At 38.2% G+C, this 24,495-nt stretch overlaps 1 protein-coding gene across 1 annotated transcript; it reads right to left on the reverse strand.

Moving 5' to 3' along the window:
• Nucleotides 1–297: 297 nt before the first annotated feature.
• On the reverse strand, nt 298–15,909 carry LOC131790237 (voltage-dependent T-type calcium channel subunit alpha-1H). The gene is made up of 26 exons (XM_059107418.2): nt 15,673–15,909; nt 14,990–15,084; nt 14,624–14,795; nt 13,839–14,139; nt 13,264–13,356; nt 11,743–12,807; nt 11,404–11,555; nt 10,764–11,067; nt 10,106–10,264; nt 9,737–9,976; nt 9,123–9,269; nt 8,362–8,468; nt 7,594–7,717; nt 7,080–7,148; nt 6,710–6,894; nt 6,323–6,449; nt 5,648–5,773; nt 5,352–5,441; nt 4,801–4,984; nt 4,517–4,665; nt 3,903–4,012; nt 3,675–3,802; nt 3,283–3,353; nt 2,693–2,771; nt 2,185–2,306; nt 298–1,838 (listed from the first exon to the last, which is right to left on the reverse strand). Exons 1-26 carry the CDS (start codon nt 15,801–15,803, stop codon nt 831–833), a joined length of 5,538 nt encoding a protein of 1,845 aa, XP_058963401.2. The 5' UTR covers nt 15,804–15,909; the 3' UTR covers nt 298–830.
• Nucleotides 15,910–24,495: the final 8,586 nt, after the last annotated feature.

The following is a 24,495-nucleotide window of genomic DNA, read 5'->3' on the forward strand; positions in this document are numbered from 1 at the left end:
AAGCTGTTGTTCTTTTTCTTTCCTCCTTTAATTTTTTTTGGTCCCAGCTCGCGGGTCAGTACAGCCTAGACTGGTCCTATTTATGCCATTGCTTAAGGCCCTCATACGGGGATTTTTGTGTAGTATTCCTCAATGAAAGCGCGCACTGTTAGGTGAGTGATGATAAACAGTCGTGTTCTCGAGCAAAGGAGTGTCCTTCCCATTAAGCTTTAGCTCATCTGTTCACTTCACAATCATTCAAATGGTCCAGCCTCCGTTCCCGAGTAATGAAACATTACTGGCATTGAGAAGATGGGAAGAGTATTGTGACCTAAAACATTTCAATTGCTTTATTCTGTTCTTAAAAACCATATACCATTGATTAAAGAATTTCGACAAAGTATGACCTTCTCTATGTTTCCTTGCATATCCTGCTCGGTCCTGTCAAGAGACAGGAATCGTCTACTTTTTATTTATTTTTACACGTTGCGAGAGCTGTTTTTATTTACAACGATCGGTCAACAGCTACAAAAATAAAACTTCTACACCTACACTTATTTTAATTGTTTACTTTATGTCTCTTGAATAGAGAATGTTTAGAAATGCTTATTCAGACCGGCCATCAGAATGCGCTCAATTTAAACGGGCGAATAAGTCCTCAAATGCAAGAGCTTTCGGCAGGAAAGTTTAGCTCTGGCTGCAATGTTTTCAAACTGTTGTCCTGCAACAAAAGAAGGGCGTAAAGAAGTTCACTAATGAGGGAAAACCCGGCAACTCTTTTTGCCTTTAGTGTGTCAGTTAAAATTACATTCTCTGTCTAATTTATGTTTCTATCGTTTGACGAAAGTCTATCACACATAGCTTTGCATTTGATAATCAGTTCCCTGGTTTTCGTCTTTTTTAGGACTATCTAGTTTGATTATTTCTGTGACTTTTTCCACATTTAATACTGGAGATGCCCACCGAGCATCAGGTTTTGCTGGTTTACTCTCTGGTTTGGGTGACACGATGGACGTTTTAGGTTGCTTTTTGCGAGTCTTCCCTCTTGGGGATTCTGATTTGTGGTGAGGCTTTCTGAATTGTGATTTGTTATTCTTTCCCTCGTCCTCACTGCTTGATTGAGATGAAGGTGAACGAACAGATCCTTTTGATTTGGCGGATCTTTCAACCGGTTTAAACACTTTGCTGTGATCGTGATCGACCTCCATGTTACTATCATACAAGTCGCTGTCCTCGCTCATGACGTAGATGGGAGCCCGTGGAGACATCTGACCATCTAGCATTTTGCTGGGTTTGTCATTCTCGGGGCTTGACAGCTCAGACAGCGATGAATCTTCGATTTTATCCGAATTCTTTCCGATTGGTGGGAGTCGTATTGAAGCGAGGCTCTTGTTATGCTCAGGTTTTGTTTGATCGATCGCTGGAAGCCAATGACTGCTTCCACCTTCAGGTTGAACATGGCCAAAGGAACTTAAGCTGCTATCGGAGCCATTCGACTGCCTTACAAAGCCAATGACTGGAACTACAACCATAGGGTTATTGTTCGATTCTGTTTTTCCTTTCGTACTGGAAGGAACCATGCGATACTCGTGATCTATGGAAGATTCTCCCTGAATATGTTTGGGATCCGAGACTCCATCCACTTGCATTGCCGACACATCATCTGACCCTTCTTTAGACGCTGTAGGACTTTCCTCCTTGGCATCCTCTAAGTGCTTCATCAGGACGGCTACCACTACGTTCAGAAGAACGAACTGTGTCGCCAGGACGAATATAGCGAAATAGATGGGAGCGATGTGTTCCAGTGCAGCGCAGCCTGGAGTGGGATTCAGTTCACAACGCTTCTTGTTAATTATATCCTGTTAAAAGAAAAAGGAAAGAAATCAAATTCATACTTCTTGGTGGCTAGATATTATCGGTCAAAAACAATTATAACAACAATAAGAGATTATTTAGCTTTTCCTTAGTTACTGTGAGCACGTTTCGTGATCGAACTCGACGCGACCGTAAGTTTGAAATTTTCCTGTAAAGGTATTTGAATATTTGCGAGCGCCTCTGGAACGACTTCTTACTATGAAAAAACGAAAATGACTTTGACGATAATGCTAATAAAACTGATAAATCTAATAGCAATGCCAACATAATGGTAACGATGAAGATGAACGAGACTATGTCACTAAACTGTTGGTAACATTTGTTTGATACCTTCAGAATTCCATTCCAGTTGTCTCCAGTTGACACTCGGAACAATGTCAACATTGAAAAACCAAAATCCTTGAAGTGAGCGTGATGATCCAGTCCCTCGCATGGTACTTCGTCCGTGCATGCTAGGTAGAAAGAGAAATGTTATTTGTGAGGCCCTGTTGTCCAAAGGATGGCTAAAGCTATCTATGGGATAAATCTCTATCCTGTGGATAGCCTAAGACGTGTTTTTAACTCTTATTTGCTAGATAGCTTTACACGCACTTCGATAAAAAAAATATGGGCCTGGTACAACAAGCTCCGTTATAAAGAAAAAAACAAAAACAAAACCAAAAAATTATGACAGCTTCGTTATGAAGTGAGAATCAACGAAAGCTTAATAGCCAATAAGAACAAAAGCCAATAGAGCAAGTTTCAGATGAGTGTCGTTAGTAAGATATGACATATAACTTAAGAAACAATTTTCAAAGCACAACATCAAAATGACAATAAACGACCGTTCAGAACGTACCCACTTGACCAAAGAGCTCCATTCCCAAAGCAGCAAAGATAAAAAACATTAGAAGGAAGAGAAGACCGAGGTTGCCAACCTGTATTGCGATTAAAAAAATGTCATAGTTTTTTAATTAGTGGATATTGCAACATTACACTGCAGGCGTATGCATAGTTGCTTACATTTCTTTTATGTAAAAACTTATCCAAAGTAGGAGAGAAGGATGACGGTGTAACCTCTACATGGCATGTAAGGTGATGATGATAAGCCAACTTAATATACACCGCTCTCCCAACCTCAAGTGACGTTACGAAATATATCAGCACCGGTTGCCGCTTGGTTGAAAATCTGAGCTAAGCTTATTTTAGCTGAGATCCAAAAGACTTTACTAAGAAAAAAACAACGATGAAAATATCACGAATAAGGCAGATTCCCGGGGTCAAATAAACGTGGAATTGACCGAAACTTAAATCGGCGAGGATACACACCAAGTATCCAGTCTTAAATCCCGTTGTGTTCTGACACAATGACGTATGCCTGTCACTCGATATTCACACAAAACACAACATTGTTTCAGTGCGCAGATGTTTAGTTTTAACGCTACTTACTTGCGGTAGGGCCTCGGCGACTGTATCCAGCAGTTTTCGGATTCCTTCAGCAGTCTTCAGTAGCTTCAGAACTGTAGTCAAAAAGTAACAGAGTAAGGAAACACATACACCATTCTGGCCCTGAGTTCTCTTGATCGAGAATTATCGTATACAAGACAACTACAGACAAATTTCTGAGCTCAAAAAAACATCAGTAGCAATAACATCAACTACAACAACATAGAGCCAAGGGAGTTGCGTGACAACAACAGCAACATGGAGCCAAGGGAGTTGCGTGACAACTAATACAACATAGAGCCAATGGAGTTACGTGAAATTCTAGGAATGTGAGCGGCATGCCGTGGGAGGGTGGATGGTACGTAAGGCACAAATAAGGCCACAACTGTGCTTACCCCGTGCAATTCTAAGCACTCTCATAACTCGGATGATAGTCGGGTTGATTGGCAGCTTAGATTTCATTTCTTCCAGGACAATTCCGACAATTGATAACAGAATGATAAGCAAGTCCAACTGGTTCCATCTGATGAGAAGAAACACAGTTTACATTCATACGCTTTTAAGAAAAAACTTAAAAACAAGAAAGTAAAAGCGCTGAAAATAACACTGATAAGTGATCATACCTTTCTTTGATGTACTTTTTGAATCCTAGAGCGTAAATCTTCACAACGCCTTCCACGATGAAAATGGCTGTGAATACGTAATTTGCGTACCGAAGAAACAATGTCATTTCCTGGAGGAAATCGAATAAAATAGGTTGAAGGAAACAAGTAACTAAATAAATGCCTAACCGCGCTATATTTATGCAACAAGTTGTAACGGCCACCCGGATGGGGGAGACTGATTTTTCGCAGAACTGAAGAGGCCGAGTTTGACAGAAAATTTTTTTGTATTTCCAAACTTTGGATCAAAGAGATTCTACGAGTTGGACAAAAGTGGTGTCACTTGAATTCTCGTTCTTGCCCTTTCACAAAACAAAACATTATTCTTTAGCGGTACATATTTGCATTCACAGATCATGGATGCTACAGAACTTCAAGGGCTTTAAATGAAAATCAGCTTCATTCCAGGATTCTGACAAGCTATTGCCATGAACAAGCGGCTGTCAGCCTCGACTGACTCCGCACAGACTGTCTCGTAAAGGTGAAGGAGAAATATGGACTCACATGCCGTTCAGTGAAACAAAACTATCCAGTTAGAGTAAAAAAAGAAACTTCCTGATGAAAGCCCGACTCACTTCGGGTTGATTGTAATGCTCCATAGCCATACAAATAACATTCAGGAATATAACAGCCGAGATACCAAGGTCAAAGTAGCCATGAGTGCAAATTCGGTGAAAAAACCTTCGAGGTTGTGGAAAATCTTCCGCCTCATCCCTGTCAGCCTCTGTGGGAAAAAGTAGGCATAGATTGGTCAAGATTCAACTCTGAAATCAGCTCAAAAAGCCTGATGTTATCTACAGCTAAAGAAAAGATTTTCTTTTTAATAAGGCAATCATAAAAATGCCTGATTACAACATACCAGACTGAAGTTTCTCTGCCCTCTTTTTTTCTTTCTCAGCCAGGCGATCTTTTTCTATCATGTCGCGACACTTCTGAAAGTTTTCCACAACCACACCAACCAACATGTTCAGCACCACAAACCCCGCCAATAAGAGAAACGCCACAAAATATAAAACGTTCCATTTATTCCTGTTTGGAATTGGCTATGAAAGAAGGAAAAGTTATATTCTTAACACCAATTTCATTCCGAGTAACAATACCCTGTTAATCATAAGCTCTAATATCTTCGGACTAGTCATTATCTCTCTACGGGGAAAGGGTCAGAGGAATTTTTTGGGGGGAGGGGGAGAGAACTTGGAAAAGGGGATACGGAAACGCAATATAAAGGGACGACTATATAAGATTGACTGTCTGATAAACTACCAAAGAAGAGGGACCTAACAGGCTTACCTTAGAGCCTTACGGTAGGGCATCAGGTATATTTAATCGTGGGCAACACCATCGTTTGACAGTTCGTTTTGCGTTTCTATCTTTCGTGTTGTGTGTTGTTATCACTAATCAGCTATTTACCTGTTTGTCAACACCTTCAGCATCTATCCCATCATACATTATGGTCACCCAGCCGTCTTTAGTGGAAAATACGAACAAAGTCAAAAGCGCCTGTAGGAGACAATACAAAACTGATTGAATATAACTTGAAACTAGATGAGGAAACGTTTATTGATTATTCTGTTTTTTCCTATACTTTTTCCCTAAAAATTCTTGCAGAGAATCATGTCAACAAGTTATTTCATTACTAGCATGTAGACTACTCAAAGAAAGAAACAAACAAACAAACAAACTAAAATCCTCGGAATAAATCTTACCCTCGCCAAGTTATCAAAGTTGTATTCCTTGTTTTCCCAGGTGAGTCCTAGTTGCTGACAGTCGTCTTTTGTGACCACTGTGGGGTAATCACTGTCTTTACAATGATAGAACTTTCCCTTGAAAAGCTGTGAAAAATTAAATGCAGGTCAAATGATGAACACGTTAATGCTGCAAATTTCTAAGAAACAACTTTGTTCGTTCTCGTTTAGTTTCCTCGTTTGAAACCTTATGAAATGAAACGGTAATTATAAAAGGGACCTTCATAGCAACAGTAACGGCATAAAATAACAAAGTTATCATTTAACTTTCGTGTGATTCTTAAATCAAACTGCAGAAAAGTGGTAAAAAAGATCTCCAGAGTATATGCTAGTGTGAGATAGCTGAAAGTAGACGGCTTGGAATAAAACTTTATGGCCTATTTTCCGTAAAAATCTTCTCTAGTGCCATCTTAACCTCTGTTTAGTCACACAATATCCTTATATTTGTCACTCTTTTCGTAGCTGCAAACTCTTCTGGCAACTTAGATTCGTTTCAGAATCTTCTTTTTCCACGAGTTACAACAGCATATTGCAAGCACTCTCAGTGGGAACGAACCAGTTCTCTACCGTCGCGTCTTTCCATTATTTGAAAAATGTCAAAAAAATTCAGAGAAATGAGATTCGGTAAATACTTACCTGTACACCGAGGATGCCGAATATGATAAAAAATGTCGCAGCGATAAGCACAATGTTTCCAATCGGTTTTAGGGAAGAGATTAGCGTCTCCACCACAATCTTGAGACCAGGTGCTCTGCTTATCACCCTAAAAAAAACATTGGAAAAAAAGAAAAGGCCTTTTATGGGAACTCTCTTGAACCATTTACTTTGTTACCAAGAATGAACTTAACAAACTACGGTGGGGTTGACATAGAACCTCTATGTATTCACTTATCGATATACAAACCTATTGCAGTAAGACTGATTGCGTAAGCGACAGTTCATTCAAATGATGAAGAATATCCATTCGGAAAAAAATAAATCAAACCGGCAAAAGATTGACAAGATCGGCTGTTGCATACTTACCTCAATGGTCGCAGTGTTCTGAGCGCTCGAAATACTCGTAACACTCCTAGAATGGAACTTTCAGTTTTAGTTGTCTGGGAAACGATGACGTCAATCCAGGACACAAGTACTAAGAAGCCATCCATCACATTCCAAGAATTGCGCATGTACGTATCCCGACCAATACAGAAACCGAGAGCTATAACCTGTGGAGATAGAAGGAGAGGGTGGCTACGGTGATCAAATATACATCTGGCCTGATTCCACTATCGAGGCTTGCTGTTTGAGGAAGAACAGAATTATCTTCGGAACTAATAACAATGCAATTTAAGAGGGATACTCCATAACATCCATCTTTAAACTTGATATTTCTGGGAAGTGTTTTACGTACCTTGACCATCATCTCTAGAGTAAAGATTCCAAGGAAAATGTACATACAGATGTCAATTGCCTTCTTCAGCTGCAATGTAAGAAAATTGTTATGAGGGTTGCCTTCAGTGAGAAAAGGAATTATGAAATTTTTTTCTTGACTCGACCAGGTCTTTAAATTTGGCCTTAAATCTTTTGGCATGCGTTGTTCTTTTTCACAGAGAAGTGTCTTAACTTCTAAAAAAGTACGTCGTGTTTTGAAGTTAGTCGAATTTCGAGCTGGACGTCTCATTACTTCTGTTATCTACAAAATTACTGGCCGATATTTTGGTCCATTACCGCAGCGTTTCATAAAATTCTCTTTAGATTATTGGTCTGGTTTATGGACTGCAATTATTTCCTACATGCATATAATCATATCGTTGGGAAACAGAACGTGAACCGACAGGAAAACATGCAACCTATAATAATTATCAAACACGTAGAAAAGGATTGTTGTTGTAGCTATAAAAGTTTTCAAAGAATCAGTAACTTACCTTGTCGTCACTTTTCAAGCTAGGTTTTTCCAGAGCCATAACCACACAATTTAACAAGATGAAGAATAATATCACCCGATCAAACCACTTGTTCTTATACAGGGCGATGTTCCACTGGCGGAACCTATGAAGACACACAAATAAAATAAGGTCGAACATGCATATATTTTGAATCTGAAATCTAAAACGGGATAAGTCAGTAAAATTAAAACCGAGAGATAAGGTTAGAGAAGTGTTGCTGTGCTCGTCATCTGATCTTTTTCTTGGTTTTTCTTCGGTTTTGTTTTCCTCCATTAAAAAGAAAAGCGCTCTCATACACAAACATCAATTAAGTCTGTAGGGTGCAGAATAAGTTTGCTTGGGGTTTTTGAGAGTTGAATAATAATGATAATAATAATAGTCTTTATTAATTCCTGAGATAAAAACTACGTGTCTTATGTTACGAAACTTCCAATTTAGAACTAATTAATTATACTAATTAACTATACTAATAATTTTTCAATGTTTACAAAATTTAATTTTAATACCAGTTTCAAAGCTAGGTCATATTTAAAAACTAGGCGAATAGAATAGGAGTTCTCCACTTGATCCGTGTTTAATTTTGTCTAGAATTGTGTCGTAGATTGTACACTATGACCTTCAGTTGAGGTCAAGGTTTCTCAGAGAATGTTTCCCTCCATGTTAGTGTTGTTGAAAAATTAAAGTGCAAGTTGAATTGCGCCAGCAGGCGCGGTAGTAAGCGTAGTTCTAAGTTTGACGCATTCTTACCTGTTAGACGGCGAAAATAAATATAAAGACCAGTTTCTCCTTCTAGGACAGCATCTCGAGACACCCTCATTCGCAACGACTGATTCGTCATCTTCCTTGGCGCTAGCCTGAGCGACAGAACAAAGTAGATGTTTAAAAGGAAAGGGTTAAAACTAAAGCACTGAATTGTGGGTCTTTCTCAGTACCGTTTCCATTCCAAACCATCAGTGTTGGGAAAGTCAGGGCGACCAAGCCAGTTTGCAACCAAAACTATCCAAGAAATATTTCATCATTTCTAAAGTTACCGATCAAATTAAATAGTCTTGAAATTAAGTTTGCACTGGAACCTCCTATCAATTTCAGGATTTTTTGGCCCAACAGAGTGTTCAATAAGGCCTATCAAGGAACAGAATGTTCAGTAAGGCCTATCAAGGTCTTTAGAATTTTGCAATTTCTATGGATGGGATCTATAATTAGGCAGACACCCTAAATCAGAAAAGTCAGAAATACCTTTATAGTTAAATTTAAAATAGTCTCTAAATCCCGGGGGTTTTCTTATTATTTTGGAGATTTTATAAGACCAGAAGAGAACATTTAGGGCTGATTGAGGTTCATGGGAAGTTCTAATCAATGACGGTATTTTCCTTATCCATGAAACAGTTTTATCAACCAGTTCTGCTAACAGTATGTTTCCTTCACAACATTTTGCTGTCGTATGCATCCGATGGGGAAAGTTCAACTGTAGTATATCGGAACAATTATAACTATTTGAGTTTATAGACCTCGTTTTCATCATCTGAAGTAATGCATCGCTCTGCATGCGCGGGGTTAGCAATCACCATAGTTGTTGTATCACCAAATGACAAGGTCTTCCGTGCCACGTGAGGCGAGGTACTGGCTGGGGAAGTTGGGGCCGAGGCGTGACACTCCTAAAATTAAAAAATCAATCACACGGGGTTTCAGAGGTTTTCTCGCTTGTCACGAACAGTCCGTGCTGCAGTTTCCTTTTTTCTACCTCGCGGGAGAAGCGCGAGCTGAAAGGGAGTAACAGAAAGGCATGGGCTAGAGAAAACAGAAGTTAAAGGTGAAGAACGGGAAGGAGGCTTTCTTTCGCACTGCGCACCTTAAAACATCAACCGTTGTCAAAAAACGCAAGGTTTATAAGTAAAGAAATGAACCTCGTTTGTGAGCTTCAATAGCAGAAGTTGCTTAAAGAAAGCCTGAAAAAATTCAGGCTTCGACGGGGCTCGAACCCATGCCCCTAAGGTACTAGGTGCGCGCTACTAGCAACCGAGCTAAAAAGTCGAATGTTACGAGCGAGACAAATTTTAGGAGGTTCTTCGGTCTCTAAAACCAATATATGATCTTAATGAAAAATAAAATAAACCTAGCTTACATCTCTAAAGAGTGAACATTTAGGCGATAGAGACGGAAACGAGCAGCGCATATGCTGAACTGGCTTATCCGGTTCATTATAATTTCCATGTGACGTGTCTTCGTGAGAGGGTATGCGGCTTACACAAACCCGTGGGGTATTGACAGGATACGAGACTAACTCCTTGCAAGTGTCATAGTCTCCGTTGTTTCTTGAGCTTGAGGCTCGTGATTTTACACTCCATGTGCTTCCAGTCTTTTCCTGGCAACGAAGATATATATATGTATATGTAGTTTTAAATCTACAGTGATAAAGATAAAGCAACAACTTGAAAATCATCTAGACTGAGCAGTAGAGGAGCATCTAGAAGACGCAAACACAGGATCTTACCGGCTGATTAGCAAATCCTTCGACCAGGATAGCCACTAGTAAGTTGAAGAGGATGTAGTTACCAATGGTCATCAGAAGAATAAAGTACAAAGCTGCCCACTTAGAGGTAGCTCTCATGCCGTCATACATGACTGTGTTCCAGTCCTCTTGCGTTAGAACCTGTTTAGCAGAGGTGCAAAGCAATGGCACGTTATAAGAGTAAAATGGAGACTCTGTGACGCTATTCGTAATATGATGACGATGGCGCAAATGCATTAGAAGGACGCAAAAAGAGGTGTTCTTTTTCCTTTACGGCTATTGTGGACAAATTCTAATGCATTTGAGCAAATGTATTAAGTTGTTTATTAGCCAATAAAAAAACACATATTAGCATGTCAAGCCAAATATAGGACATACAGCAGCAATTATGACTTATTACAGTAGCATACACATTTTTTGCACGGTATGCATAAGATTGCCTTCGTTTGACCAGGAGTATTTTTTTTATGGCGTTTAAAACAGACTCTTGTCAACATACACAAAAATAATTGAAAGCAAAATTGAACAAAAATCTCGAAACGAAGGAGGTGACTGCGAAAAACGTAGCATTCTATCTGTTTTTGGGTCAACAAAGCTTTTGGTCGTGAAATTACTGTTTTTTGGTTGAAAAATGACTTACCTGAAACACAGTCACCAGCGCCCAAAAAAGGTCATCAAAATTTGCGCGAGCTGCGCTTTTTTCCCCATCTTCATCCGGGAACATGTACTTGCCTCCGAAAAGATTCATACCCAGTATACTGGCCGTGAAAATGAAGAGAATTAATAGAGCCAGAAAAGTCATTACGTTGTCCATTGTATGGATCATCACGAGTAACTGACGCCTGAGGGCTGGTAGGAAACGGACCAGCTTGAATATGCGCAGCAGTCGGAAAGATCGCAGAACCGATATACTGCTGTTACCATCACCAAATAGCTCCACTATGCTGAAAAAAGGAACAAATGGATAGATCTGATTGAAGTTTGACGAGAAATTTGTCAATTTTTCAACTATATCATTAAAGACCTGACCGTCTGACAAAATTCCATTTTTTCCAAAATAAGCGTTGTTATTTCCCATTTAAAAAATTAAAATTTATTTCTTCGAATTTTTTTACTGCTCTGTAGTCCTCAGAAAACGACTGCAGTTCGAAGCAACAGTCTGCTAGCATTGTCCTCTTGGACATTCACTTGTTTTGACATCCAGTTTTATGATAAACTACGATATTGTTCAAAGCAGATAGAGACAAAAGTTAAAAAATTTAACAAGTTATACTACTAACCTCATGATAACGATAAACCCGTCAAATATGTTGAAAGGATCTTTGATGTAACCATAGGGACCCATGCCTATCAACTTTAGCACCATTTCAATACCAAATATGGCCGTGAAGATGTAATTCAAAATTTCAAGCACCTCTGTCATCTTTGAAGGCTAAAAAAAAGAACTAAAATGACTTTACTGATTTTATAACACAAAGATGAAAAGTGCTTTTTAGGCGCGTTGATTGGCCAGTGCACGAGTGATTAGCCAATACTATTCACCTTCAAGGAGCCGAAGAGACAAAATCTTTGCCGCCATTTCTCCGTATATTGTCAGATATTAAAAACAATTTAATTACCTGCCCATGGTACTCAATACCCATGCTGAGAGTATTCAAGAAGATAGCCGCCATAATGATATACATAAACCATTTGCTGTCCACGCTTCTTCGACACACTTGACGCAGTCGAGAGCATGCTGTGTCCTTTCCATCCTCTTCCTCATCAACCTCATCGTCAGTAAATTCGCTCTCACTGCCACCATCTTCTTCATAAACACACTCAGATTCATAATCTACTTTGATATCCTCCTCCACATGTTCTACCGCGCATGAGCAAACATTATGTATTACTGACGCTGCAGCTGCACTGGCTGTAGCAGTTGCGGCTGCGCTTGAGAGCGAGGCTGCTGACAAGAAAGTGTGGGTTGCCATGTCAGCCACAGCAGATTTTCCGTTGATAGCTACCGCAGCAGTTGCTGTTGTGATCATTTCACCTCCATGCGTGGACGAAGACGGTTCTTTGCGAACAGAACAGGACGATCCAGTTATAATCGAAATGGTTGGTATCGTTCCTTTCCCGTTGTCATTTTCTCGTCCCGATGTCCCGTTACCAGGAACTTGTCCTGGCACCGTTAAAGTATTAGCAGATGGTTGAAAGTGTTTCGATTGAATCGGCTGAATATCCACTGTAGACGTGTTTGGTGTGACGTCGGCACTTCCAGGATGAACCGGAAACTGCGGCGCCACTTTACTACATGGACAGTCGGGATCAGTGCAGTGCACGTGATGATGATAATGGTGATGATGGTGGTGATGATGGTGATGATGATAGACAAGTTTTTTCTTTCTTCGTCTCCGTCTCCTGTGTTTTGAAGCTTTTTTCCTTTTACTTCCACTATCGCAATATTTCCAATTAAATCGCCTATAAAGTCTTCGTTTAAATCTTCTGATTAAATGCTCGACATATCTAAGTATTTCCACCCAACAGCCATCTTTTCCGTATCGGCTGCTAGCTATGGTACTAGTGCTAGTCCCCTCTCGCCGCCGACTCTCGCGTAATAGTTCATTTTCGCGTTGTTTAGTTTCTTGAAATTGCGTTGTTATGACGACTAGACATAAGTTAGTCATAAAATATGAAGCAATCTGAAAAATAAAAGAAAGCATCGCTGGCACGTTTTTCGAAGATACAGGAGTAAAGAAGTAAGTTTCTAAAGAAACTATGGTGCTGCGTCGGTGGGAGAGTATATTAGGGTAATTTAATATTATCAGCTGAGATGATAATGTAAATTGGCCGCCGTAAAAAGTTTAAAAGTTGACGCTGCGAGCGTTAGCCCTTCGTCAGAGCGATATATAGACGAGGGGCTAACACGCTCGAAACGTTAGCTTTTGAACACTTTACTGTGGCCAATTTTCGTTATCAACTCAGTTGTAATTACTTAATTTCCAAGATGTAGCTGGCAATTTATTTATCAATCAATCGTCTTCTTCGGAGAAGCGTTTTTCGTAAGTTGCTAACGTAAATGAAACGGGAAATAGTGAGTGGATGGAGAATTCCTCTCGTAACTTCCACTTAGCAGAATAATTATATCAAGAACTTACCACGATAAGAATTACAAAGTAAATCCAATTCCAAAATCCATGGGCGTCTTGCACATAATACATGATATCTGTCCAACCTTCCAGTGTAATTACCTGCAGTAAAACGGCAAGTTTGGAGAGGCTCTTCCTAACAATGATTTAATTACAATTACGCTACATTTTTTATTTCGAAATGCCCTTGGAGGACTGTAAATAATGTTTGAAGAAAATGTATGTAACAAAATCCCGTTTTTTTTGACATTCGAGACTTGTTAGGCAAAGTAGAAAAAATTGACAAGGACGAGTCAGGAGAGAGACACGCCGGTTTTTGAGCAAGACATGGAACAAAGAGGACATGTTATGGCAAACCTTGTGGGGCGAAAAATACTCAAAAGAAGACTGTTGCTAATTAAGAAAGTTTTGCAGACCTGTGGATAGATTTACCCGGGTAATGATGTTTTTTTCGTAAATTTGCAAGAAATCTTACTAGTTTATATGAAACTTACTTCGTCATTGAATTTTGGCGAAGATTTTATGAGTTGATGACTAAACTAAAGATTATTTTCAAGTATAAAGGAACTAGACGCGCTACAAACCTGAAATATGGCCACCCAGGCAATAAAAATATTATCAAACCCAATGGCTCCCCATGAAGGGTTATCACCCTCCTTCCGGCAGACTGTGTAATATTGATTCCAGTTTATGCAGTTATTTGAATTATTTGATCTTCTCGATTGATTGATATATCCTTCATAGGTAAGTGTACATTCTCTGTTTTCATTCTTCAAGGCTGGGATAAACTCACTGATACATGTCTGCATTCCTGGTACCCCATTCACGGCACATACAAAATCAGGGTTGTCGAACGAAGGTATGTAGAAATCTGTTAAATTGTAACTGAAGAGGAAAAAAATATGTTTTGTCGTAATTACTATCTAAACATTTTAATGTCATAGTTGTGCTATATTTCATTTTGCCTTCACAAATCTTTTTCATACAGCACACAGCATATTGTTTCCGGAAACAAACATGCCAACAGTAGCATTTTCCGATACCTCTTCGAACAATACTTGTAAACATGTGTATGTGAAGGTGTAAGCTATGACATGATGCGAGAATTGGGGACATAAGATTAAGTCCAGGGTGGTATAGAAACGCCCCTATAAACTTTTCTTTCTCTAAGGGAGCACCTGAAAGGAGGTACCGTTGCAGAATGGACTTATTGCCCTGTTTTGCGTCATTTGCCTCAGGCTGGATAAATCACGCTACCATGATGGCCTACCTTAATCGATATGTGTGAAGAGCTTTTATAGCCAAATGACTTTTCTTGCAAATGCTGCACAACTTGTACAATGTGAGGTGAACTATTAAAAACACAAACCTATCTTCTGTGACGCCTTGTGGCAAATCAAGGAAGCATCTCCCTCTTAAGGCGCCTCTCCATAACTGAACAGCAACGATACCAAATATGGCAAATATAAAGAAACAAATGGCCAGGACATTCCATAGCATTGGTAAGGTGTCTAATAATAACGTCACAAGAATTCGGATACCTGTAAATGATCACAGAAAAAATGGTTGAAAATAGCAATGTTACTTACAAAACCAAAACATACAAAAATTAGTTGTTTTTTTGTGTCATTTTGATTCAATTCATGAAAGACGTCTCGCTTATCTAAATAACTTGGAAAAAAATAAGAACGGCTGTCCCAAAAATCTTACACAACTCATATCAAAATTTACTTACTTGGTACTCTGTTGATGGCGCGGAGGGGTCTGAGAACACGAATGGCACGAACAGCACTCAGGTATTCTCCTTTGTTGTACAGCAATTCGAACGTTCTTACAGAGAGAGAAAATTAATGGCGTGAGTTTACAGAAACTTTTTTTTGTGGTTAAAGCGAGTCGTACGATTTGCCATGTTTTGTCTGCGTGCTAGGAAAGGTTAAATGTTACGAGCTAACTGCTGGAGTTTATTCCGGTTTTCGTAACGTGAGTTGATTGGAGGTACTACCCCTCCCATCTCTGGATGGAATGCTAATTTCCCGGAAAGTTTTGTGGAATCCATTTATACCCCTGGATGAACAGAGACACATTTAGAGAAATGTGTGATGATCAATAACCCGCCATAATAACCCATAATTTAAACAATAGAGAAGCAGTTTCTGGCACCCTAACCAGACCACTTTGTTTCTTCAGCTTGTATTTATTTTAGTATCGTTTTCAAAATCTTTGAAATCCCTTTCTGGAATGAAAATTAGAACGGCTTTACGAGCCAATTAACTTATTGGAACTTTCGAGAAACGGGCCCCCAGACGGGAACCGAGCAATCTATATGCCGCGCGTGACTCGATCACTGGGACACTCATGCGCAGTAAAAATGCACATTTTAATATTAGGATATTAAAAGCGTCAAACTCAACTTCTTACCCTGCAGCTACAATAAAGCAATCTAGGCGATTCCATGCATCGCCGAAATACGCCAGTTTCCCAAACAGTCCCATGGCCATCCACTTGCATAACATTTCCACCAAGAAGAATGTGTAAATAACTTTTTCCATGGCATCCAGTGTCTGACATCTTTGTGTTTGACATTCCGGATCAAAAGGATCGTACAATCCAAGTGTGACGCAGTTAACAAGAATCACTAAGATACTCAAACGCTCAAAATAATTGAAGAATGTTAAGGGAAAATAATAATTAAAAAAGAACTTTTACAAAGCTACCAAACGTTTTATGCTTGGACGTTACGTGAAGTTATTGTTAGTTTTTGTCAAGAAGAAGAACTCTAATGTAAATATCTAATATTTAAGATCACCCTGTTTTTAGAACATTTTTTCTTTTTATCACCGAAATGATAGTCGCTCATGAATATTAATGCTAACAGCTATGTTTGTTTTTAATGTAAGCAGGTTTTAATATCCTGCTGTCAGTTTTCAACATTTTAAACAAACAAAATGTACTGAACAATCTATCGCAATTAAGAACAACTGAAATTCTTCCCAATGAAATTTTAATGCAGTCCTGCCTTGGGAAAAAGTAATGAAGCGTTTCCGTTCATTCTTGGTTTTGAAACATCGAGAAAAATAAAAAACACCGTTAGCAGTGTAAAGAAAGACAACCTAGATTCAGAGCTTGATTCACACTTTGAAGAAAAATGTACCCTAGAGCTACAAATACAGAAGATGGTAATTAAAAGCTTTTTTGACAATTTACCCTTCATGCGGCAGTACCAAAAACTCATTGACTCAAATTGCTGTTATTTCAAGTCAAACTGATGTCTTTCTGTGTAAAGAGGAACTAATTAAAAGAAAATCTTGTTGATCGAACATGTCAATATTGAACACAAACAAAAGTTTACGAAGCCATATTGCAATTTTCATGTACAGCTGACTTTAGTTTCTAGAAGACTCGATGAGTTACGTAATACTTTCGAAACTCTCAGTTTCTTAAGTCTACACACAAAGCAATGTCTTGGGGTAATTACGGAAAATAAGCAAATTTAAGTAATTGAGTAGTTGTCTTCGATGTGAGCTTTGTCCTCCATCGAATTTTCCGGAAAATAAATTTTTGTCATCATGACCATCTTGCAGATTTTGAACGTCGCAAAGTTTAATGGATTGCATTTTAGATAGAATTATATATCAACGTTTGAAAAAACGTCTAGCCATCGCCGGATAAACATCCCTATGTCAGAGGGTACAAACCTTGAGGGTCCTATTGACCAAAGGATACTTATCATACAATTAGTTGCAGTACATCAATGTGGCAGCTATAGTTTGTTAGTACGAGAACTAACCCTGATTTAGTAAAAAGGAAGTTTTCAAAGAATATGGTCATCTGGGGCACCCGCGATGAGAAGCGAAGGATTATACGTAGTTCCAAGAACCTCAGTGACCAAAAGCTTAGTTCATTTCATCAACAACAAAGTGTTTCTATTTCTGTCGCCTTCCACAAACCAATTTTTAAGAATAATAATGGTTCTTTCGGGAAAGCCGTTAAATGTTTCTTTATCTCAATAAAAAAAAGCTTTCCTCTGAGCTTTGGCATTTGAACAATGTCGCCTCAAAATCAGCGCAAAAAGAAACTTCTACAATGGTTCCCATGGAAACGTGTGAAAAATCGCACTTATGAACTTTTCTTCCAGTTTTCTTAACAATACATTTTACAAAGAGAACATTTCCTCTTGATTCTTCATAGTATCGGAGTTTTGAGAGTTCATAGAAAATATAAAATTCTCGATGCAAAATGGTCTGAAAATTTTTTTTTTACTAAAATTAATTCATGGTCAACGTATCACAGGTGAAACATGATGCATTAAACATCCCTTTTAGGATTATTCAATTGAAGTTTTCAAATTTTATTCAAATTTCTAAAAGAAAGTTAACATGCACAAACCATTTCTCTGAATAATAATATATCTTCACCGGAAATTAAGAACGATCCGAGTATTGCAATCGAAAAAGGAAAAAAAATTGTGTCTTGTTAAAGTAACATTTTTCAGCTTCTGGTAACACTGATAGAAAAGAACGAGTGATTTGAAATGTGTACACAGTACACATTGTGCAACATTCGAAAGATCAGTAGGCCACGTTAAACAGTATTAGGTATGAAAATAAAATATACAATTGTTTTGAAAACATATCAAAGAGATATTTCAAAGATCATGCACATTTTTCTTCTACAAAAATTGTCTGCGCACAAAAAGGGCAAATAATGCAGTTTTTCCCGGAACGTCAGTATTAATGTAATTTTCACAGTTTTATCATTTTTTGGGATATTTCAGAATGAAGAGGGACCTGATTGCGACTCCGTCTCAAAACCGCAGTTGAGTGGATAAAGTGAATTAATTACTGATCCGTGGATAAGATTAGTGAAAAAATACTTTCACCGCTTTTAGGAGCATTAAAATTTCAATAGATGATATCGAAAAGCATTTATATAGTTATATACCATTTAGAAACTGCTTGGCCGAGAAAGTGACTTTAGGTGCGAGCCTGACAAGGAAAATTCGCAAAATCATCATGAATAATGTTGTCAGATGCTTTATGGCAAAATCAAGAAAAACTCTTGTAAAGATAAATGCTTAAACCGATGACTGCGTTCTGTAGAAAGTGGGAAGTTGATCAGTTTTTCAGAGCGAGAACTTCGATGTAGACATAGCTAAAAATGAAAAATTTAAATTTTAAATTCGTGTCATGCAAAATTTAAATTTATGACTCAAAACGTTTCGTGAACAACAACGTATATCAATGATAAAAAATAACCAGATAAGGGAACCCGATCAAAGATGTTTCCCCTGTAAGGATAAAAAGAAAAAAAACATCAAATAAAGGTCGTACCACATAGCCTCCGAAAGATACTCGTCAATCCAAGAGTTATGACCGGCTAGAAATCTCATGAAAAGCGAATCCTATAAATATCAAGATCATTACTTTAAAAGCTTAAAAGGATATGGCCAGGTAACGAGGCGAATGAACCATCGCCTTGGACGTCTTTCGCGGTGAAAGAAAAAGAAGGCGGTTGGCATAAATTCTTGGAACACATCGTATCTTTCATCGACGTTTTCGATCTCAGTTTCATATCGAGGCTCACTCTCTCTAGTCAGTTTGCACTCCTCTACCAAGCTTGGATTGCTCCGTATTTTTTCGGCTTCATCCTCGCGAGAACGCTCGGTGTTTTGTTTTTCTTCGCGTTGCATACCTTATCTAACTTGTTTCCCTCAGCTGCGGATAATCCTTACAGTTGAGAAGATGTTAACTGTCAAAGGCAGGCAATTAACAACCTTGAAGACGAAGGGCTTCGGCCACGAAGTCGGTTGCATATATTTGGATTTCCAGTTGAATATTTCCTGTCAATTTGGCTAGCTACCCACGGAAAGCTTTGATATCTAGCCATGCCCACTCAAGGTACATGAAATAAGACATTTAACTAGATGAAGGGTCAGTAGATGAAAGCGATATGTTTACCATCTCGTACTTACAAACGAGGGAAGGTCGCTTGATTTCACAGCCGTAATATTCCTATTTCTTCGTTTCGAAAGTAGCAGTCTAGCAGATAGCGTTAATTCCTTGAAATTTCAACTCTAGATTCGAATTGTCTTCTCTCTGCCCGTATTTATTTCATTCGGCAGCCACAGGCAACAATTTCTGGCCAAATTTACCGGTGACACAAGCAGCAAATTTCAGACAAAACACAACTTACAACCAAGTGTCGTTGGTTAAAATTAGTTATGCTTGCTTCGATTGGTCCCTAAAAACAAACGAAAAAATAAAATTTATATTAGCATGAGACTCGGCGCTACGCCTTTCATTAGGTACATAAAGAAATATGCCTGAATTTACCTGAATTGCCGTCTAAAGATGGTATTAAAGACCGTCATAGCTGGCGGGCAAAAAGAACCGAATTGTGGTTACCGAAGAAAACATATTTGCTTACCGTATTCAAAAGCGACAGCAAAGCGCCTTAATTTGACTGCGGTTAATACGAATGGTGCAACTTTTGATGTCTTAGATCAGTTAAATTTATTTACAACATACCCGGCGAGAAAGATCAAAATGCAAATTACAGGCGCTTTAAAGTAAACCTTAGTTTGGTTTATTTTACCCACCTAACACGTGTAATGCGAAATTATAGATCCAGACCTCACTCAGTACTTAGAGGCCGAACATTGGTCAACTGTGGTGTCGATAGACGATAGAAAATAAAAGAAAATTTCAAATCGTAAATCACGGCAGTTCAAGCACAGCAGTAATGGGGAAAAAATAAAAAAAACAGGAAAGAATATTCTGTAAGACTAAAAAAGAATATGTACGTAAGTCTGTATTATAATTCAATTGCTTTGTGCTTGTCAAGCACCTGCTACTCACGTGACGGAATCAAGTTTGTGATTGGTCGGGTACATTATTCCTTAATGATATTGATACGAATCAGTTGTAATTTATGTAGCTCCGTGAGTCGACCGTCAAAAAGGAAACAGCTTCAATCTCTATTTGTAACACGCTGCGCTGTTCTCTGAGCCTTTCTGCAGAGATAAGGTCAAAAAAGCTATCAAGTAGCGCTCGCAGCGGGCTCCTCAATGCGAACTTTCTCTAAAGCAGAAAATGATGGCAAGCAGGCGCAATTTGACCAGTACTAAGCAGATGATATGGACTGTAAAACGATGCAAAACGAAGTCACCGTGAAACTTTAACAGCAGGACACAAATCAGTCCTCCGTTGAATTTCGAACAAATGTTATTATTGTAATTCGGACGACAGCAACATCAAAACACTTTTTTTTTCCCTCAAATATGCAAAGAAATAGTGACGCCAGTTAAGAAAGGTGACCGTAACTATCAAGCAATTTTCATCAGAAATTTCAGCTCAGCTCAGTTATAACAAAAATAAAAGTTAAAGTAAACACTATCTTAAAAACGACAGGACATAAAAACTTGGAAAAGTTACCCATTCCCGAAATATTTTCAAAAAATGTCTCTACCCTGTTCAGTTGTATTTTTATGACTTTTTATTTTTCATTGCTAAGAGGTACTCCGAAAAATAATTGTCGTTCATGAAATTTAATTGATGAAAGTACGAAGACATACTAAATACATATGTCTATTCATTATTTGTTTCATTCGTTTTATGATATTTCTGTCGATTTTTATGCAAAGTTGAAAATTGATCTGGCGTTATGTAACTTCTCTGAAACAACATATTTGCCTTTCATTAATAAAAGATCTCACTTTGTGAAGCCTGTTAATTTTTAGGTTCTAACAAGAACGTCCTACGTCCAGCTAAATAATGGATTATCGAGGAGAATGATCTTTTTCTTTAACAAAAATAATAAACAAACCCAATTAACCGATTCAGCATTATCAGAGTTTTTCTTCTCTTTTTTCCAATTTTTCTGTCTTGTTGATGATCTGTGTTAACACCCCGTTGAAAATATAGCAAATTTTAGTTTTTTGATACTATTGTCATCTGTAATGAAATGAAAATTTGGCCCCCCACGTAAATTCGAGATACACAAAATTGAAATATGCCCAGGCGGTCTGCAAACATGAGTAGAGTAGCTGAAATTTTTAGGTACGATTAATTACAATATGACGCGCCACCAACTCCACATGAACTTCAACATTGTCGGTCAAAAGTGAGTGCTAAATAAAGTAAAAAGTCTCTTTTTACAAAAAAAAAAACAAAATAAAACAAAAAAACGCGTATTCCGTAGTGGGAGAAATATTTCTTAGAAAAGTATTTGTGATCCAGACTTCATTGTCTACCTTGGGAAAAAGAAAGTAACAGATTTTGTAGTTTTCTGATAGTGCAAGTGTGAACTTACGCCAGCATTAATACATCAGTAAAGAACCGCTAATTATAAAATGCAATGTGATTGGCTGATTAGCCTGTCCGACCAAAAAGTAGAGCCTCGAGAAAAGACTTAAAGACTCGTGGTGAGAGAGAGAATTAACGAGCAAAACTACGGCTGTGAAATGTGTGCTGTGTCATAATTTGCTATGCCCTTATTTCTTAGTTGTACCCGCTGCAGAAAAAAAAAATAGTTGAGTTATCATCAAGTTAACTGCTTCTATGACTAAGACAACCACGACCCCAGATTAATCTTTTTATATTTCCATTCAGTGCCGAAAATACTCTCATTTGTAAATTTAGTTCGGATGAAAGCTGGCGTCAGTTATTGCAAATAAAGTTTGACACTTTATTCCTCCAACAGACCAGGTTGAAAATTATTAAAGCTTTTTTTAAAAGCCTCTGCTGAATAAGTATCTCCGGAGTATGGATGCTTTCAGTAAACAAGGATATTACTGGAAGAGCTGTACGACAACGGACTATTGAACTTTTTCTTTTAGAAAACCGAGATCGAAATGCCCAAACCACAGTTGATGAATGCCAAAGGTGCACATAGCTTTGTAGTTCGTCTCACTGTGACATCGCCAGAAGAACATTGGTAGAGTGCAGTCGATACTATGATCACATCGAAAATTATTACGTAATGGGACATCTAATAACACTTTTCTATCGTTGTTATTTCAGAACAACTTTGACAATAGTAAGGCTCCCTTATGAGACCTAAAAGCGCTCTCGCACCCCGTCGGTTTCTCATAATCTAGTAAACCGCGCATGTCAGGGAACAAAATGATGAGAAAAACGACAGAGCCAGACGATATAAATATACAGTCGATATTGGACTGACCCTCTGCCGAGTTACAAAAATCATCACTAAAAGAAAGTTTCAAAGCCGCAAAGATTAGGGTTTTTTCAGTGCCATACATTTAATTGGATCAGTCGTCGTCTGAATAAACGGCTCTTCACAAGTCTGAAGGTGACCTGCGATAAATTAACTTTCTAAAAAAATTGGATAATACGTCAAGTTTTGTAGACGTGTGAATTGTTATATACTCTATTCAGTCTTGATATTAATTTGTATTGGAAGTCCTTGCTCAAACTGAGTTTCTTGCACTTTATTTCAAAAGATGTAGGAAATAACATTTTGGAAGTAATATACAAATGGGCGCGACTTTGTTGGAATTATTCAAGAAAGTATTGACTAGGAAAGATTTCAATTCCCCAAAGACTTGTAATCTAAAAGCCGCCTACAAATTAAATGGAACTACTCTTGAACCAGGTGTCGATTTACGGTTTCACATATTGTTTTGGTCAGGTATCTTCGAAAGTAATCATTACCTAGATCGGCTCGGAAAATTACATCAGGATTGCTCTATACGGTACTCGAAGAAGCTTCCAAGAAGATTACGAAAAAAATAATTCTCATCCAAAAATCATACCAGACTTTTTAACAGCAACTTGAATAATACGCTGCAAAAAAATTGACCATCTTCTGGGATTTACCGCATAATTTACCAGACATAACTGAGAGAAATGAATCATGAATAACGAACTTCAATTTGTGCCAAGTTCAAGAGAATAACAACGCTAAAGATGAAAAAAAATAACTCTGTTTAGCTAAAGATATTAAAATGAGGATCAAATAAGTATGTCAGTTGTCAACAAAAGACTTCCGAAGATTGATGTTCAAGACTGAACAATTTTCTAAGCGACATTTCAGTCTGTAATGAAGGGGTTTTTTTTAGACAAAATAACCCCGCTGTCTTTATTTCTATGATTTTGTGAAACTAAAACTGGCAAATCGCGGCAGTAACTGAACCTTGGAAACCGAAGTATTTCCACATGGTTAGATCACCTTCTTTAGGCCGGGAACAACCTGATTTGTACAGTTCAGATGAAATTCAGTATATGACTTCAAGCTGTTGCTGGGTAACCTTCGCTTCTTTCCAGTCAGTTTTATTAGGCACAAAACATATCGGTCTAATATCTATGATGTTTCTTGACTGTTGAGTTTGTTTTATGCGAAACACATGCTTTTAGTATAATTTTCGTTCATATGTTTAACTCTTCCTCGAACGGCGAGGTACACTTTGTTTGTGAATGTCCACGGTCTTCAAGCAGGCACAAATATATAAGTTCGTCAGACAAGCTTAATTCAGTCATCGAAATCTCTTACATTCTCAAAGTAACCGGGTAACCGCCACATGAAATAACAAAACAAAACATCACAATAAATACAAGCATACCTTTTTTTCAATAACCCTGCGATCAGCACGTAATCATATCGAGCACTCAAGAGGAAAGATCAGGTGGTAACATGAAAGAACTCCAACTTCCACAGATTTTAAGAATCGTTTTTAACACACTTCACATGCCACGACGATCTGGTTTTATTTCTGTAACTGGTAATACCTTGCCTCATTTGCAATTTCAATTAACTAAATTGACATGAAGTAATCTCGAGCTGTTTTGACTGGGAGCAATTTTACAGCATCTAAGTCCCTGAGACATAATGAAACCATTGTAGACGCGTCAAGAGGCCAACACGGAGCAATTCCCAGATGCTTTTGTTTAGCTTAGATGACGTACGCAAATCATGCAAATGAGCAGCTAATAGGGTACTTTGGCTGTTAAGCTGAAGAAAGAAAAGAGCATTGGAGACTTGATAATAGACACCGCGCATTGTTTATTCCTGCGAATAATTATTGTTTTCTAAATTGTTAGTACCAGTTAGAATAGGAACCTGGATTTTTATTGATTCAAAACAGACCTTTGATCTAAATAGCTTGGCCTAAGCACCATGGCTGTGGTTTTAAATCTCTACAATTGTAATGCCCATCAACTTTCCGAATTACAAAACAAGAGATTTTTCTGGTGACCTCAGTTGGTGCAAAAGCTCTCTATCTTT

Source organism: Pocillopora verrucosa, chromosome 8 (genome assembly GCF_036669915.1).
Source record: "Pocillopora verrucosa isolate sample1 chromosome 8, ASM3666991v2, whole genome shotgun sequence".
NCBI classification, from domain to species: Eukaryota; Metazoa; Cnidaria; class Anthozoa; order Scleractinia; family Pocilloporidae; genus Pocillopora; species Pocillopora verrucosa.